General features: G+C 28.9%; 5 protein-coding genes across 5 annotated transcripts; 4 read left to right on the forward strand and 1 right to left on the reverse strand.

Annotated features, from left to right (window-relative positions):
* The first annotated feature begins 5,730 nt into the window (after window positions 1–5,730).
* OCT59_006748 (uncharacterized protein) lies at window positions 5,731–6,773 on the forward strand. Its single transcript, XM_025322966.2, has one exon. The coding sequence runs from the start codon at window positions 5,808–5,810 to the stop codon at window positions 6,324–6,326; it is 519 nt and encodes a 172-aa protein (XP_025164862.1). The 5' UTR covers window positions 5,731–5,807; the 3' UTR covers window positions 6,327–6,773.
* Window positions 6,774–7,253: 480 nt separating this feature from the next.
* OCT59_006749 (uncharacterized protein) lies at window positions 7,254–9,204 on the reverse strand. The gene is made up of 3 exons (XM_066141482.1): window positions 8,714–9,204; window positions 7,812–8,614; window positions 7,254–7,736 (listed from the first exon to the last, which is right to left on the reverse strand). The coding sequence occupies exons 2-3, from the start codon at window positions 8,601–8,603 to the stop codon at window positions 7,311–7,313; spliced, it is 1,218 nt and encodes a 405-aa protein (XP_065998263.1). The 5' UTR covers window positions 8,604–8,614; window positions 8,714–9,204; the 3' UTR covers window positions 7,254–7,310.
* Window positions 9,205–10,397: 1,193 nt separating this feature from the next.
* Window positions 10,398–10,721, forward strand: OCT59_006750 (uncharacterized protein; the record flags this gene model as incomplete). Its single annotated transcript, XM_066141483.1, has 1 exon — window positions 10,398–10,721. The coding sequence occupies one exon, from the start codon at window positions 10,398–10,400 to the stop codon at window positions 10,719–10,721; it is 324 nt and encodes a 107-aa protein (XP_065998264.1).
* Window positions 10,722–11,398: 677 nt separating this feature from the next.
* Window positions 11,399–12,059, forward strand: OCT59_006751 (uncharacterized protein; the record flags this gene model as incomplete). The annotated part of the gene is made up of 2 exons (XM_025312144.2): window positions 11,399–11,586; window positions 11,657–12,059. The coding sequence occupies 2 exons, from the start codon at window positions 11,399–11,401 to the stop codon at window positions 12,057–12,059; spliced, it is 591 nt and encodes a 196-aa protein (XP_025164864.2).
* Window positions 12,060–16,815: 4,756 nt separating this feature from the next.
* On the forward strand, window positions 16,816–17,175 carry OCT59_006752 (uncharacterized protein; the record flags this gene model as incomplete). The annotated part of the gene is made up of 1 exon (XM_025312145.1): window positions 16,816–17,175. One exon carries the CDS (start codon window positions 16,816–16,818, stop codon window positions 17,173–17,175), a length of 360 nt encoding a protein of 119 aa, XP_025164866.1.
* Window positions 17,176–19,351: the final 2,176 nt, after the last annotated feature.

Genomic DNA, 19,351 nt, shown 5'->3' on the forward strand with positions numbered 1-19,351 from the left:
TACAAAATCGCTGCTAATTTGTCTATAACATTATAATATGAAAGAATTTCAATAATTATTTTCAGAAATTTCTCTTTAAATTTCGTGAGGTTGAATCTAACATTGAGTTTAGCTTAAATGATTTTTTATTTTGCAATTACCTCCACCATTCTGTAAAAACTTTCATGTTTAGGATGTATAGATAATTATTTTCATTCATGATATGGTAGCCCATATAATAAAGTAAAGTCCACAGTATATCATTTACATTTTGAAATAATAAGTCATATATAATCAAGATCTTCTATAATCTCTATATTAATCAGTATTTAGAAATGATCTGGCTATTTGACCTTTTAAATAATTTATGAAATCATTTGTCATTATTCATAATTATTTGTCATTTGGTCATTTCAATTATTTGATTTTGATTGGCTAATATTTATCACATAAATAATCATGTGATTATAATTAAAAAATAAACAAAAATTATAATGTTAGCTAAAATTACATTCAGATAACCAAGATTATTTATCATTAGTTTAAGCATTGAAATGACATGTCATTTGTTATTTGTTATTTGAATCATTTGGTCATTTCAAATCTTTTGCCAAATACTGATATCAATTGTCTTATTTTTACTTAAAAATACCAACTTTTCTTTAAAGTTTTCAGATAAATACCAATCTGTTCTAATGAATTTATTGATCAACCATGAATTGTATAAATGAATTCTACCTTTTGAAGCCATATAACTATTATACTATTCTTTGTTTGAATATTCTTGATCATACATTGGGAACACATCCAAATTATTAAGCCCTAATAAATATCCTGATTTGGCAATATAAGAAATACTAATAAAGAGGATTTTCTCCAAATTTTCACATTGATAAATTTAATTATTTGTTAAGTCATAATTTACACGATACTATGAAAACAATTTAAAATAAATGCTTACTTTGAGAAGCACTTTAAATAGAAAGTCAAAAAAACTGCAAATTTTTTTGTAATATTAATATTAGTTCAGAAAGTAGTCATACTCATCAATCAGGATAATACACTTATTTCTGTAATAGTCTTTCAAATGTCCAGAAAGATTAACTAGAGCATTTTTCGTCATTTTATATTTTAGAATACCAGAATATATCTGATCAAAATTGTTTTTCCTATATTTATTGAGTCTTTCATAAACATATTCATGCACTTCATACAGTTCTACCAATTTTTTGCAAGTTTTACCATCACAATCCTAGTAAAGGAACATAAAAAATAAACAAATTAGCAGAATAGTTAGAATAGTTTACAGGCAGTAATATAATGTTTAAAAAAATTTTAAATTATTGTAAAATACTTTATTTAATAATTAAATATTTTTTAAAGAAAATTTAGGTCTTTAAAAATTTAAAGTAAAATTCAATATAATTTTAAAAGGTCATACTATATATAAGGTAAAATTATGAGACAAAAAGGGTTGGTAAAATTACTAGTAAATCTGAAATTTTGTAAGGAGACTTCTATTAGAAGTAAGTGGGTCCTATCTAAATATTTAAAAATTTGATGCAAAAAATACTAAGTTTTGCAGTTTATAATTTTGCAGAATCAAACCAAAATGAACTTAGCTGACATTATATTAAACTCAGCTAGTCAAGTAGATTCAATTGTAATATTTAGTTACCAACCTATTTAAAAATCATAAAAATTATTTTAATTCATTATTTTATTTTATAAATTTTATAATAATAAATTTTTAAAAATTTTCAAAATTAAAAATTATATATATAATATATTATGTATTTTGCATTTTTGTACAGATATATATAGTATTCTTTACAAGTTGAATCAAGTTAAGTTTTTTGAATTAATTTTTTATATGATAAAATTTGTTTTATGCTAATTTTTATAATACTTTAACTATATTATTTATATTATATGAGTCTATGCAAGTCATTTCAAATCACATATGTGGAACACTAAATATATAAAAAAACCTTTTATATAAATAATTGAACTTACTTATCCTATTTATTAATATTAAAATATTAAGTTTAATTTAAAATAATTTTTTTATAAAACATATAAAACATAGGATTAATTTTACATTCACCTTCAGTGAATTTCACTGGGGTGAATTTCACCTTGATTTGCAATGCATTAATTTTAAATTTACCCCAGTGAAATTCACCAGGTGATTTCATATTACACAAATGTGTGACGCATATTTTGTTTTTTGCTTTCTTGTAGTATTATTTTCAAAATGACCAGCTTTTACTGGAACTTCTTAAGGCAAGATTTTTTTATTTTCTTATTACTTCGCTAGTTTAATGTTCTTTTTCTCTTATGCTAACTTGTTAACTTGTTTTTCAGAAAACAACAATTTCAAATAACTTCAAGAAGTTAAGGTAAGACTCACTTTTATTGCTAGTATTTTTATTTTTCTACCATTCTCTTTGCTTCCACTTTGTTTTTAATTATCCTTTTCATTTATCATTGTCCCTTTCGCTCCTATATCATTTTTCATCACTCCATATTACTTCATATCAGTTTTTATCACTCCATATCGCTTCATATTGGTTTTCATTACTCCATATTGCTCCATATCACTTTTCATCACTCCATACCGCTTCATATCACTCCATATCGTTTTTTATCATTCTATATCACTTCATATCATTTTTATTACTCCATATTGCTTCATATCAGTTTTCATCACTTCATATTGCTCCATGTCGCTTTTCATTACTCCATATCATTCCATATCGCTTCATATCAGTTTTCATCACTCCATATCACTTCATATCAGTTTTCATCACTCCATATTGCTCCATATCACTTTTCATCACTCCATATCGCTTCATATCATTTTTCATCACTCCATATTGCTCCATATCGTTTTTTATCACTCTATATCGCTTCATATCGTTTCATATCAGTTTTCATCACTCCATTTTGTTTTGCAACATTCCACTTTATTTTTCATCATCTCAATTCACTTTGTATTGTTTCATTTTGTTTTACCTCATCCCATTTCTGTTTTCATCAACCTATTTCACTTTCATTTCATTTTTCATTAATAGTTTAATTGAAGTTATGTTAATTTAAAAAGAAACTTTTTGTCAATAAAACTTTAAAAATTTATGCTTAAATGGTCAATAGAAAAAATTTTTTTTACATGTTTATTCAAACACAAAAAAAATTTGATGCGATGAATTTTACTAAATTTTAATATAATAATAAATATCACGTGATATGATGAATTTCACCTCCGGTGAGTGTTAAAATGATCCTAAAACATATGCAATTATTAAAATAATTTTAGTAAATTTTTAAATTTTATTTTGATTTAATTTTTACTAAATTTTGTTGTAATTACTTTTTTAATTTTTCTTTTTATCAATTATTCAATTTTCAATTTTATTTTTTATTAATATTACAGTATTTGGATTTATCAGATATTAATATAATATCATAATTTATAAGTTGTTTTGATTTAAACTTTAGCTTTATTTTTTAATTATTTTAATTTACTTTATTTTGGCTTTAAATTAGTTTTTTTTGTAAATTAATTTAATTTTTCTTAGACTTTTAAATTCAAATTTTCTTAAATTTCTTTTATATATTGCTTTAATTTAATTTTACTTAAAATTTTGTACTTTAGTTAAATTTTAGCTAAAATTTTTTGATATTCTTAATTAATATATATTTATGGTACATCTCGCCAAAATCCATCCCACTGACATTTATTTCACCAAATCGTCCATATTAACATTTATGAAAATATTCATTGCGCAATGAAATAAAAAAATAAAATTTTAAGGGTCTTTTTTTTCCAGGATATTATCGCTTTAACTTTCAAGTAACTGATATTAATTTCTAAGCAATAAATAAATAACTTTAGAATCCCAAAACATTTATTCACAAAAAAATAAGTAAAAAAAGTTTAATGTATTATAAACAACGAGATAAATTTAATAAAAATCATCTAATTTAAAAAATTTTTCTAGAAAAGATTCTTTATAATTATACTATTTTAGTATAAAACAATTAAAATAACCAAATGGAATAAATAATTTTTTGGTGGAATGTTCATTCAGCAAAATATACATTTGGCAAAATGTCCATTTGGTCAGTGAGATGGAATTCAGCGAAATGGGGTTTTAGTGAAATAGTATTTCAGTGAAACATCCCATTGGCGAAGTACCCTTCAGCGAAACATCCCTTTGGTGAAATGGCTTCGGTGAGATAAGTTTCGGCAAAATGGATATCGGTGAAAAGGGGAAATCCTGACCCCCATAATAGCAAATCCCGATTGAATCAAAATCCTGACAGACTGTCGATTTTATGGTTGGCAGGATTTTGTGGTAAACCCGACATTTAACTGAAGTGAACTATTTTGACTAGTATAAGTGCAAAACAGGGATTGTGTATATATATATATACAGTAAATAATATAGAATAAATTTATTTTTTTAAAGTAGACTAGTCAATAGAAGTTTATGCAAATGATCAAAACCATATAAAAAATTTTGTCCGTTATTTCTGTAAAAACCCGTAAAAATGCCATTCACGGAAAATGAAATTATTCAATAAATTCCATGATATAAAGTTACTAATTCCAGAAATATGAGCCTTTTACAGAAAAAAGATGGAATATATAAAACACGAATTGACTTTTTTATAGGGAAAAATGAGATGTAGGTTAAATTTGAAAAAAACAATTCTCAAAACAATTAATACTTGTCATTTTTTATAACAGTATCCCACATGGATTTATGGTAATTATGTAAAATCTATGTTGGTTTTATCTGTTATGGAGTTTTTTTTTAGAATAAAATGGTATATAACTATACTTATGAGCAATGTTGTCATGGAACCGGACAGTCTGGTCCATGTCCGCTATAATTTCATGTCCGGGACATTTTGTCCGCATTATTGCCAGCATTTTTCTTGTTTATTCCAGTCAAAAGATTTTTAAGGTTGGTTAACAGCTTGTCTGTGTCCGCAGAATTCGCGGACTATGGACGCGGACATATTATTTGGGACAAAAAAAATCGCCGGACATACAATGTCCCATGTACAACACTGCTATTTTTATTTTGTATCCTAATTACAAAAATTCACAAAATTATTGGCAGATGTAGGTAATTGGTTATGAGATTTACGTAAGTGTATTATCAGGTAAGGTAGCTTTATGAAATCTGAAATTAACTAAAGATTTATTGGTGGTAACGATTTCATGAACCTTTTCACAAAAATGTATTTAATTTTATTTGTAAAATTATTTACTAAAAATAACAACATTAAATGCATAAAATTTGCTAAAAAATTTACGTAAGATTTTTAACAAAGTCTTGGCAATTTTTACGCACATCAATGCAAGTAATCGATAACATTTAACTTTATTTTGAAGATCAGCAATTGAAATAGTGCAAGAAAATGAATATCCAGACCAAAATTATCTATTTTCATTTTCGTAAACAGATTATTTTATATTATTGTATTATTTTTCTGTATTATAATTAGGAAAATTCAGATATAAAATTAGAACAAGTTGTGCGAACATAAAGTTCCTTATAAATCATAAAATGCTCAGAGATCTTAATTCGTCAAAATGCATACACTAATTAACTAAATATAGAAAACATACGGATGCAATTAATATCAACAAAAAAAAGATCTTGTCCAAAAATATTCTAATTCCTTTTGACGGTAAATTCTCTATATATACTTCCTCGAAAATTCGAAAAAAAAAGAATTAAAGCTAATCTTATTAAAATTTATTTTAATAAAGTTAATTCAATTCTGCTTTAATCAATTCATTAATACAAATGGCTAAATTATCCACACTTATTATTATTCTTGCGATCGTTGCATCTGCCCATGCCGCCGCTATATGGTTAAGTCGCGCAACACCTAAAACCGTAACGGTGGAAAGTAATGATGTATTCTGCTCGTTCCTTCCAAAAACGCCTGGGGAAGAAATCGGGGATAGTGAAGACGATGCTATACCATTTTGCACTCAGGCTAACCCTACCAATGCACCTGGAGCCAAAAAATTTCCCACCGGTTTCATTAAGTCTGCTCACTTTACTAAAGGAACAGGTTTTGTTCAAATAACCGGTACCATTGACAGAACTAAGTACAAATTGAAAAAAAGTGATGGAGGCGGTCAATATGATACTAAAGCACCTTCTGGTGCAGTATGCAAAGGATTTAAAAATTTCGTGAACTTGGTTGAACCTGATATTAACAGATTCTGCATTCGCTGCTGCACTGACACCAAAAAGTGCAATACCGGAAAGAGTACTGAAGGTTGCGCTGTTGTCGTCCCTGGTAATTACAGTTAAAATCAGATATTTTTAATATAATAGTTATTATTACACTTAGTTTAATTATACCATTAGTTAACAATTTATACCTTTACATTAATTAATTTTATAAATTAAAATTATGTGTTTAAGAAAAAAAAAATTAATAATTTTTTTTAGATTTTTAAACTTTGCAAAAATAATGTCAAATGCACTAGTTACATGAATTATCATTAGACTTTATTATTAGACCTTAATAAAAAATTTTTTTACTAATAAAAAAAATAATATTTCGATATTTAATATTTTGCATTTGCATTGTTATATATTGTATGTTTTCTATGTACTTTTTTATTTTTCTGATATTCACTCACATATGCATACATCGGTAAACTTTTATAGTATTATATCAAGATCAATTACCTTATAATCACGTGATGAAATTATGCAGCGACTAAATAAAACATGACAACTGTTCGAAAGTAAAATTACCTAATGCAAAATTAAAAACTATTGTTGTTAATGCTAATTTTAAAGGGCAAAAATGAAGCACTAGCTTGAAGTTGGAAATCACATTTGCGTATCGAAAAGTTTTTTACAAGTTTCATTATTAAATTGCTGCAAAAGAAGTTAGTACCTACTACAGCTTCGTCATTGACAATTGTCGTTATCTTGTTTAATAACACGAATAACAAATTTTGCCTTATCTTGTTAAGCTCAAGTTTATTAATTCTTTTACAAGAATGTATGAAATTAAAATTCTCATATAGACGCGTATTATAATGCAATGTCTCAACATCATTGCTAAAAGTTTGTCTTTGTATTTGTCAGTACATAGACATTATGGAGAGCTTAATATAAATATAGAACAAGTTTATAGATGATTGATTACTTGGGATCAAAGGCTGTAATTGCGGAAATTTAGAATCAAATCAAGCATTATCAATTGCATTATCAATGATCAGTAAATTTATAAAAAAAAATTCATTTTATTTATCATTATTAATAACTTTGTCCGTCCGCTTAACGAATTGTACATCCGCCAAAGACAGATCCTGTATTTTCTTTATCACTGTTTTTAGATTTTTCATTTTTTCTTGCGTTTTGAAATACCCTCCAAAATTTCAAATTCTCATCACTTGCTGCCGTGGCAACTACTTGATTATCAGGACTGATAGTCGAGTGTAAGATACGAGATTCATGAGCTGGAATGTCGGCAGTTTTATTTAGAGTAGGATAAGACCAAATCGTCATATTATGATTCGGAAATCCATGAGTTGATAAAAGTTCTTTAAAATCTTTGGACCAAATGATCGAAGTCACTTGAGATCCTGTATCAATAGATTTTACACGAGCGCCAGAGCTCACGTTCCAGAAATGAATATGCCGATCATAAGAACCTCCTCCTGAAGCAAGAATATGACTTTGCCAAGGGCACCATGCTAAAGCCTTATTAAGTCCAAAATAGCAAGGAAATTAAATTATAATTACTTTTAAATTAGAAGTTGTAAATCATAATCTTACCTTTACAGCAGCAACATGATTGTTTTTTGTTAATCTTGGAGTGCTTGCTCTTGCGTCCCAAATATTCACCCGATTGTCGTTACCCCCGCTCGCCAATTGATCGCCGTTAGAGTTCCATTTTAATCCACAAACTTCACTAGTATGGTCAATCAACTCAGCTACTTTATGTTGAGCAACTCTGGTATCATGATGCCAAATATTTCCATCTTTACATCCAGAAGAGATGATATGTTTATTCCATGTTATTACTCCTACACGTGCTGTATGTCCCAACATAGATCTAATTTTTTGCTCTTTTAAAACATCCCAAATTTGAATATCACCATCGCTTGTTCCTACAGCTAAATAATCACCATTGTAAGACCATGATAAACTAGCGATGTAATCGCTTGGATTAGTTCGTTCAAGACTTGTTACGCCTCCAGTATCAGCGTTCCAAATATAAACGCATTGATCCAGTCCAATTGCAACCATGTTTTTGATACTCCAATCTAATAAATTCAAATAATAATCATCCAATAAGCCTGGCGCATCAAGAACACGTTCCGGTGATGTCAATATACGTCTTTTAAATTGAATTGTAGAAAGTTTCATTGGTTGGTTATACAACTGACGTAGATCATCTTTTTGGCTCGACGGAGGTTGGAGATTGAATGCTAAAATACGTTTTTCGAGAGAAACACCACATGCTTCTGCTAATTTTTCCTGATATTCAAGTTCATTACTGTTCAAATATTGTTCCTTGCCAGATTCTCTTTGGGGTATTCTTAATTGTTCCGATGGTTCTCCCATTGTTTCACGTACTGGAATAAATCGATCGCACTAATAAATATTTTTGCTAATATCGTTAGAACTCGTATTGAAGTTATTAACATATTTAAATATCAATCCTAGAAATAAACCTGAAATTTGTTCTTTTTTCCCTTCGATGGAGTAGCCGGACAAATCCAATCGTTTGCAATCACGTCCAATTTCAAAATCTCTTTTTTGATGATACTTTTAGGGCTTTTCTTTTTACACGATTTGAATATTTTGAACAAATCACTCTGTGAAGCAATAGGGGTTTTAGGCGACCCACCAACGGACTTTGCCGACTTTGCACGAGAAGGTGGCGATGTCAGCCTCGAATGTGTAGGAGTAGTTAGACGCGAACGTGGTGACCGTTTTCGAGGGGGTGTTGTTATTTGTTTAGGGGAAGACGGTTGAAAATGTTGAGGGTTTGAAGTCGCCAGCTTGACAGAATATTTTATTTTATACGGTAATGGGAGAAGACGTTAAATAATGAAAGAATAAATCTTCATTAAAAAAAAATTCAGATGAGTATCGTCGTATTTTTTAAGTATAATATTTCTGCCAAGCGATTAATGTTCGCGTTAACATGCAGAATAAAGATGATGGTAAACTAGTTTATTTTGATTTGTTTATAAACTGATCTAACTACCCAAGTACACCCAAAAAATTTTCGGTAACGTGACTTGTTGAATTTTATTGGTCAGATTTATTTTGTACTCGCAGTTCGGATGATATTTTAACACCCCTATTTACTTTATTATTTACTGTAAGTCGTGGAAAAATAATAATATTTTTTATTGGGCCCAAAATTTTCACTCCACGTGACTTTTAATTTTTGGCCTGAATTATCAAATGTTTAATTGACCAAGATTTTGGAGTTAAATTACATTTAAATATAATTTGTATAACTTTTCAAGATTCTGATATACTTCTTCATTATACCAATCTTTGAAATCTGCCATTTTTTCATTATAAGCTTTCTTATTTGGAACTTATTGCTTAGGGATGTTAATTTGCTAAAAAAAATGAGTTGAGCAATTGAGCTTAATTATAAGTTAAGCATAGCTGTTAGACTAGATTTTCTTAAATGGCTTAAATGATTTATTAAATTCTAATATTGATTTATCTTCTTTATTCACCATATGTATAATGTTTTATTAGAAATGTATGATACATTATTTATTTATATGTTATACATTAATAATTAAAATAAACTTGTAAATACATATTAGTCCTGTTCAAAATAGGGATGTTAACAGTTTATGATTGGATGGTTCGAACCGCAGTTTGATCATAGGACCGATTTCAGTTCAGTTCAAACGTTAAACCAAACTGAAACTGAACCGATAAAAACCAGTTTAGTGAACCAGTTTTAGATCGGTTCAATTAACGGTTACGTGTATCTGCACGCATAACTTTTTACAATAAGAATAACGGATTTTACATTCTTACATTTTTTTATATCACCTTGCATTATTACAACTACAGTCGACTCTGGATATAACGAACCTGTATATACCGAAATTTTGATATACTGAACCAAATATCACAGACCCGAATTTTTTATAATTAATTATTCTGGATATAACGAAACTATATAATAAAATGCTATATACCGCATCCGAACCTATTTTAACCGAACGGTTATATTAATCTATATATTTGATATACTGAAATATCACGTGATAAATTAGTTACACCAATCATGCATAAGACACGGAAAATCTATTTTACCAAGACGCAGATAATCTTTTCTTATCAGAACATAGAAAAAATTTGTTTAAAAATTCCGATATGTCAAGAAAGAGAGTTATCCTTTCTGCTACACAAAAACGTGAACTTTGTGAGACAAAGGAAAAAAATCCTAACCTTTCTAACATTAGTCTTGCACAACAATACCGTGTTGGAAAGTCAACAATAACTGATATTTTGAAAGAAAAAGAGCGATGGCTTTCAATTACGGAAAGTCAAGGAAGTATTAAAAAATTTCGTGGTCCAAAGTGGCCACAACTTGAAAATGCACTCAGTCTTTGGGTTGACAATGCACTTAATACGAAACAGGATATTGATGGTAATATTTTAAAGACAAAGGCGAGTTACTTTGCTAACCAGTTTTAATAGAAGATTTTCATCAATCAGACGGGTGGTTAACTGGCTTTAAAAAACGCTATGGTTTATGCCAATACAAGAAGCAAGGTGAAGCCGCAAGTGCACCTTCTGCTGAATCAATAGAACATGACCGACTTGCTTTACAACAGATTCTTGTACCTTACAAGCTTGAGGATATCTGGAATGGCGATGAAACTGGCCTTTTCTGGAAAATGAAACCTTCTAGGGTATTAGCACGTGGTCCCTTATCAGGATATAAGAAAGAAAAATCTCGAGTTACAATTTTTTGTGCGACAAATGCAACTGGGACAGAAAAAATGGCTCTTTCATTTATTCATAAATACAAAGCTCCACGCGTTATAAAAAATATTAATTATAAGAACCTCCCAGTTTATTATTTTTGAAACAATAAAGCTTGGATGTAAGTTAGTATTTTTAATATGGTTCTTCTTAAACTTAATGAAATAATGAAAAAAAAAAATAGAAGGATCATTCTATTAATTGATAATGCACCAGTGCATCTTATTTTAGACGAAACTCGGGAAAAATTAGATAGTGTAAAAGTGAAATTTTTACCACCAAATACCACCACTGAACTTCAACCATGTGATGCAGGCATAATTCATTCATTTAAATGTCATTATAAACGACTTTTTATTCAAAATCGGATTAATGCATATGATAATATGCAGGATGGTATTGTAGAAAAACTTGATGATTATACAATTTATGATGCTTTGCAAAATGCAGCTGAAGCATGGTCAATGGTATCATCCCAAACAATCTCAAATTGCTGGAAAAAAACAGGTATTCTTCCACCAAATAATGAAATTGAAGAAATTCCTGAAGATTATGATTCAGTAATTTCTGATAGGTATGATATAACAAAGTGTATATGTAGAAATTATTACGAAATTTTATTAATGCACATGTTAAATTTTTAGTATACTAGATAGAGAAATTGAGGAACTCGATATGCTAATTGCTCAACTTCCAAAAAGTAATCTTAATGCATATGAGTATCTTCATATAGAAGATGAAATGCCAGAAGGAGGACTTACTGATCGTGAAATAATTAATACTATATTAAATGCAGATAATGAAGAAGAGCTTTTAATTGATGAAGATGAATCTTTACCTGTATTGGAAAAAGTTAGTTTAGCAGAAGCAGATGATGCTGCAAATAAAATAATGAGATTTTTATATGAACAAGGACCAGAATTTGGTGAAGTAAACAACGAATTAAAAGTTTTAAGAGGGCTGCATAAGCGAATTAAATTGCTAATTGTGGAAAATTTAAAACAAGCTGATATTCATAATTACTTTCACAATAATACTGAACAATAATTCCTGTATATAATATACTTTACATATAATATAATAATAAATAAAATATCGTAAATATCGTATAATAAATAAATTATTGCGAACTGTCACATGTTTATATTTTTATTGGTTAATTTTATATACCGAACAGTTCGGTATAAAAATGTGTATATTATATAACGAACTCATCCTATACCGAACCAAATCTCCTGGAACGGAAGGTTCGTTATATCCAGAGTCGACTGTATGTTGGGAGTTTTTGAAAATGACGATAATAATTTATCAGATGATTCCTTAGCATCTGATGATGAAAGAATTATAAATAAGAAATTGTCAGCAGATGTTTGGGAGTTTTTTCAAAAAATTCAAGATGAGGAAAGTTGGTTAATTACAAACTATAAGTGTATTTTGTGTGCAAAACTTTATTCACCTGGTAATCCAACATCTATACTTCGACGTCATTTAACTAAAAAACATCCATCACATTATAAAAAACCTGAAACCCACCAAACTACTTTACGTTTTAAACCTTACTTTCCATTAAAATCTAAACCTATCACAGATTCTTTGGTTGATTTTGTTGCAACTGATTTGCAACCTTTTACCATTGTTGAAAATCCTGAATTCAAATTATTAATTAATAAATTGAATCCCCACTATATTTTACCTTGCAGACAAACCTTAAAGGAAAAATTCATAGAAAATTATAAAATGAGAAAAAATGTGTTAATTAATGAAGTCTCACAAATTAACTCAAAAATCTCTCTTACTACTGATATTTGAACTTCAGAAATCTCAAAAGATTGTTATCTTGGAGTAACAATGCATTATATTAACAACAATTGGGAATTAAAAAATCTCTTACTTGATTTAATTCCTGTAAATGGTTCTTATATAGCTGGGTTAATTACTAGCAAGCTTTTACAAATTCTTGAAGAGTTTAGTATCAGTAATAATATTCTTGCATTAACTACAGACAATGGAAGCAACATGATAGCATGTGGTAATCAACTAGCAACTGAATTAGATCAGGAGTTTAATAATATGGCTTTTACTCATTACAGATGTGCTGCACATATTATAAATTTAGCAGTAAAAGCAGGAATGAGTCATAAGTGTAGTTTATAATACACTAATGTTGGAAATGAAATAAAAAAACTTTGTCAATTTGTTGTTAAAATCAAGAATTCACCATTATTTTTGGATAAATTATCAGAAATTTGTACCCTTAAAAAAGTTAAATTTCTTAAACCAATTTTAGATATAGACATTCGTTGGAATTCCACATATTTTATGATTAATAGACAAATCTTAATGCAGGGTGTTTCAGAATTACTTGCAACAACAAATGTTGAAGAACTTGGAGATTTATTTTCAACAATATCTGAATAGCGACATATTAAGGTATTTTTTATTTTATAAATTATTATTTATTTTATTTTATAATTATATATTTATTAATTATTATTTTTTTTTTTACAGGAATTAGCAAACCTATGTATGAAGCAACCAATTTATTATCATCATCAAAAAATCCTACACAAGGTGATAGATATAAGATTGGTTTTTAATGGAATGTTTAAAAAATTGGATCATTATCAAAGAGGAAATCACCATACATAAAAGGCAATAGCATCAGCAATTTGTAATAAATTGAAAGCCTATTGGGACAAATATTTGAATCAATCTTCCATTACTTCTTCAATATTAGATCCACGTTATAAAACCACATTATTTAGTCATAATGATATAACTGAAATTATTAGTAAATTACAAGAATTATATTTGTCATATTTACCCTTAAATAATCAAACCATACCATCAGCACCAGCACGATCATCTCGTGATTATTTTCTTAATTTACTTAATCCAAATAATATTCGTCAAGAAGTATCCTTAAATTCTCCATGCCAGTAGATAGTAATACAGGTTCTTTAATTTGGTGAAAAACTTATGAAAAGGATTACCCAGTACTATCTCAAATAGCGAAGGATTATTTAACAATCCAAGCAATGTCAGTTCTATCAGAAAGGGCATTTTCAATTTCGGGATTAACTATTTCAAAAACTAGAAATAGGTTAGATCCTGAAACGGCAAGGGTAATTATATGCATGAAAAATTGGATATCAGAAAAAGAAAGAATGGAAAATTGAATCAATACTTGCAATATGTCTTTTTTTTTCCTTTTTTTTTACATTATGTGAAATTTTGTTGGTAATTTTTTTTCTTATAATAAAAAATTTTTTGACGATATACGATATATTTAAATTCATGATCTGCATTACACAATTTTGTATAAAATACTATAAATATCCAGTCTAAACTTCGGTCTAAACTTCGGTCTAAACTTCGGTTCAAACTCTGGTTCTAAACCTATAACGGTTCAGTTTTGTACTCAAACCACCAGTTTTTGGACCGAAAACTGGATGGACCGAACCATTAATATCTCTAGTTCAAAATCGTTCAGTTGTATTTTTCGATTAGTTTGTATTGTACAAAATTTATCCAATAAAATTTCTTTATTTTTGATCACAAATTGAACATTTTAGTTCAAAATTTAGTTCAAATTTTATTGAAGGGTTAAACAATTTAATATATTAGTATACATATATTTTTTCAAATATCACGTATACGCAAAGAATTACAACAAGCAATAGAAGAAAAACTTATTGAAAATATATTATTAGAATTAGATGAAAACAATACAGATTCAAATGATAAACAGAAAGAAGAATATAAAGAAATTTCAGAATTTTTTATGCTTGATTTGTTAGCTTTAAATGAAGTTTATTATTTAAAACCACGTTTATATAATATAACTGTGTGAAAAGATAAGAAATATGAGGAAATTTTCAAGTCAGTTATGCAAACAATTAAACATAAAATGTGACTTTCCAGCAACTGCCATGACAACATTCTTCTCCAAACTCAGTACAAGGCAAATTAAAAAACCTGTAAAGAAACCAAATAGCAACGCAAATAACAGAATTCCTAGTCACCATCAACTCACAATTGAAACAAGCAGACATAGTTAAAATGAGATTAAAAAAGGCGCAACTAATATTCAATATATCATCTTGCATTTTATTGATGGAACTAGACGGCACAGTTCCTAACAAAATGCTGAACAATCACGCCTACAATGTAATGAGAAAAGCACATAATTACTTATTTAAATTTTAACCATTAACAGACAATGAAGAATGAAATATACCGTTAATAGGATTAAACGTAAGAAACTTTATATATCAATAAGGGGATCCTTTTGAAATCCCGACAACCATAATCCCGATATAATAAAATCTTGACACTCCTATTCCCGACTAAGATAATATTCTGAATGATTAAAATACCGAAAGTATTATATCCTGAATAGTCCAAAATCTGGAATTCAAAATTCCCGAAAGTTCAAGTTACTGATGAGTCAAAATTCTGACACAATAATAACTTCTTAAGAAAAAAAAATTTTTTCATGTAACCATTTATGTAATAATATCGTAGTGATTGCACAATTGCAAGGAGTTATTATGTCAATTACTACTGCGTGATCTCACTATTAATCTGATCAGAATTAACTTTTAATCCTGATCATAAAGTCTCCTTTGTTTTAGACAAAAACTTTCCTCATTGTAAAACACTTTTCATAAACCTTAATTTTCTTCATTATAATTTAACCATATAACTTCTTGTAATAATGGATGAGGTTTGTGATATTGTACCTTCAAATAAGGGAAATAATAAAATCAATGTTCGAGGTTATTTGATGGTAAAGGAACGGAACCGTGAGGCAATATTTTACTGGTGTTGTGCAAAAAGAAAATCAGAAGGGTGTAAAGGCCATGCTATAACAACCTTATGTAATAACTTGCATTATCTTCGAAGTTGTACTGATCATAATCACGCACCTCAAGCAAGTGATGCTGGAGTCGCAAAACTTACTGCTCAGATCAAGCGTCAAGCTTCTGAAACAAGAGATAAACCCGCAAAAATAATTCAAGATAATATTATTAGTATTCCAGAAGAAATTCATCCTTACATCCCATCACCTAATGCTCTTCGTAGAACAATTAGCCGTGTTAGAAAATCAGAAATGCCACCTCAGCCACAAAATATTACTGAAATAAACATACCAGAATCACTTTGTCATACATTGTATGGAAATATTTTCCTAGTTAAAGATTATATGGTTGGTCAAGAACGAATCCTTCTATTTACTACAAGAGAAAATATCCAGCACTTAGCTAATGCATTATTTTGGATTATGGACGGAACATTTAAGACTGTTCCTACCATATTCCATCAAATGTACACAATACACGCACCTGTTAGTGCTGAAGACAATTCTAGGATTCTTCCACTGGTGTATGCACTTATGACTCGTAAATCTGAGGTGCTATACAGGTGGTTATTTGAAAATTTAATTGAGTTTGCCGAAGATAATGATATTGAATTAAAGCCACAAAGTATCATTACTGATTTTGAGTTGGCAGCAATTAATGTATCACGTAGTAAATTTCCTGATACCAATAATAAAGGATGTTTTTTTCATCTTTGTCAAAATGGGTGGCGGCAAATACAAAGATGTGGATTAGCGATTCAATATGGAAATGATGAGCATTTTAGCATTATGGTATGACATTTATTTGCTCTAGCCTTTTTACCCTCTCAAGAAATACCCGCAGTTTTTAATATTTTAAAACCACAAATGCCTCAAGAGGCCAATGATTTGGTGTAATGGTTTGAAGACAATTATGTTCTTGGGAGAATTCGCTGAGAAATGCGAAATGGCCATGTGGTTCGTTCTGCAGTTCCTTTTCCACCACAATTGTGGTCGGTATATGACTCTATCCAATTGGGGATTTCAAGAACCCAAAATGTAGTTGAGGCTTGGCATCGTAGATGGGAAGTTCTGGTTGGTGAATCCCATGTAGGACTTTTTACTATTATTAATGAGATTCAAAGAGAACAGCAGCAGGTTGAGCTTCAAATTGAATGTATTATATGTGGAGAACAAAGAAAGAAGCAGAAAAAAGTTTGGATTGAAAGAGAAAATAGGATTATGTCAATTATTAATGAGCGAAGTAACCGTTCACTTATGAAATTTCTTCGTGGTATTGCCCACAATCTTTCTTTTTAATTTTAAGATGAATTATTTTAGAATTTATATTAGTGAATGGAATTTTACATAGTTATATGTAATATGAGTAGTAATAGTCTGTATTGTTAGATTAATTTATGCTAGATTAGCTTATGCAAATAAATATACTGTAACATGTAAGTCATAAATCAAAATTGCAATTTTTATAAATTTTATTCATTAAATTTATTAATTTAAATTTGAAATCAAAGTGCATATGTATGATTGTATTAATTGCCGCAAATTATATAATCAGTAGGAAATGATCTTCCTAGTAAACAAAAATCAAACAGATATTTAAAATATAATATTGTGTCAGGATTTTGACTCATCAGTAACTTGAACTTTCAGGAAATTTAAATACTGGATTTTAGACCATTCGGGATATGATACTTTCGGGATTTTGATCGTTCAGTATATTGTCTTAGTCGGGAATATGTGCCTCAGGATTTTATTATATTGGGATTGTGCTTATCGGGATTTCGTGGTAAACCCATCAATAAGTGTTAAAGATGCATAGAAAAAATAAAGAATTTATTATAAGAAAAGCTGCATTTATGTCGATCTACAGTGCATTACAATTAGTTAATCAGGATGCTTCATATACAGTCATATATATGGCAACAAATCTGTGACATCAATAAAAGACCAGCAAGAAGAAGGACTCCACAATGGTTCATCTTCATTACTAACAGATATCATACAAAAGACATCCAGCCTAAAAAACTATTATATGATGGATAAAGTACCCTTTGACTTAGAAAATCGATTAGAAAATGATGGAATATATTTAAAAAATGCGCAGACGTTTAGAATGCCAAAAAAACTACCATCTATATATAGATAATAGAAAAAAAGAATTCATTTATATGCAACAAGATCATATGTTAACATTCGGATAAATTAACAAAAAGCATCAAATAGATAAACATACGATACAATACTGGATCACAGCTGACAGTGAGCAGAGAAAGGACAACGAAGTATTATACAAACTAATTAAGCGATGTGAAGGTTACTCACTAAATGACAGAAGGGTCAACAAAGAAATCCGTGGTTGTTGCTTCAATAAAGACTGCACATTATTAACATGTATAAATAGAGTATCCAAATACCAAACTGATTCAGATACTAGAATAATCAAGGACATTATAGAAACCAGAAGCTACCCACAATTATAACAAAATATAGAGCATGGTCCCAGTTACATACAAGTGGCACGGCTCTAATACAAAATATGTTGGTGAACAATGAAGCCATGACACAGCATATAGCGTTACTACAACAAATAAGATCAACTTTTAATCCATCTGACATGATTAATATATATACAGATGGCTCATTAACAAACCACTTTAACAATAGTTCTAACACTTTTACAAAATACATGGGTACAGGCTGGGTGATACTAAATAGTAAAGACGAAGTAATACTAGAGTGTAGTAGTTCAATCACAAACTGGCCTTCATCTATACATGTAGAACTAGGAGCTATCTTGTCAGCTACATTGGTTTTACAAACAGGTCAGAAAGTAAATATCCTTACTGACTCACAAGTTGCTATAGATAGTATCAACTACATAAGAACAAATTTAACAAATGAAAAAAACAAAACACGAATTTGATGCAAATGTAACAACTACAGTATAGTAAGTTGCATAATTAACCTTATCGATAGCAAACGCTTAGAAATAAAGTTAGTAAAAGTCAAAAGTCATTCAGGAGTCAAAGGCAATGAAGAAGCAGATAGGGTGGTGAAAAATGATACTAAGAAAGTAACTTGCATCAAAATTAAAGATTCATAACAAAAGGATCTAATATATGACATTTATTGGGATGGTAAAAGAGTTGACAGACACATCAGAAAATTCATAGATAATTTGTGTAAATCCACATTGGATGCAGCTTGGTCCCTCAATCGTATATACAGATCGGTATTTTCAGACATAACTGACACAATAGAAGAAGAAGTCACCTGAACATTATTTAAAAAAAACACAGGATCTAATTGCATAACATCAATGATAAATGATAGATTTATCAAACACTTGAAACTTTTAAATTATTTGCTTCCAACTTTAAAAATTATGAAAGAAAGAAGATATGACTTATATGGAGATGTAATAAAGTGCAGGTTATGTCTTGAAGAAAATGAAAATGATGATTATATGATATAC

The sequence above is a fragment of the Rhizophagus irregularis genome, chromosome 14 (genome assembly GCF_026210795.1).
Source record: "Rhizophagus irregularis chromosome 14, complete sequence".
Classification (NCBI taxonomy): domain Eukaryota; kingdom Fungi; phylum Glomeromycota; class Glomeromycetes; order Glomerales; family Glomeraceae; genus Rhizophagus; species Rhizophagus irregularis.

Bases quoted from the DNA above. Each gene is read 5' to 3' on its own strand.
- OCT59_006748 (XM_025322966.2), top strand. From the start codon at position 5,808: ATGGCTAAATTATCCACACTTATTATTATTCTTGCGATCGTTGCATCT.
- OCT59_006749 (XM_066141482.1), bottom strand. From the start codon at position 8,603: ATGGGAGAACCATCGGAACAATTAAGAATACCCCAAAGAGAATCTGGC. The intron at 7,737-7,811 runs GTAAGATTATGA...GGACTTAATAAG, and splicing joins ATCATGTTGCTGCTGTAAAG to GCTTTAGCATGGTGCCCTTG.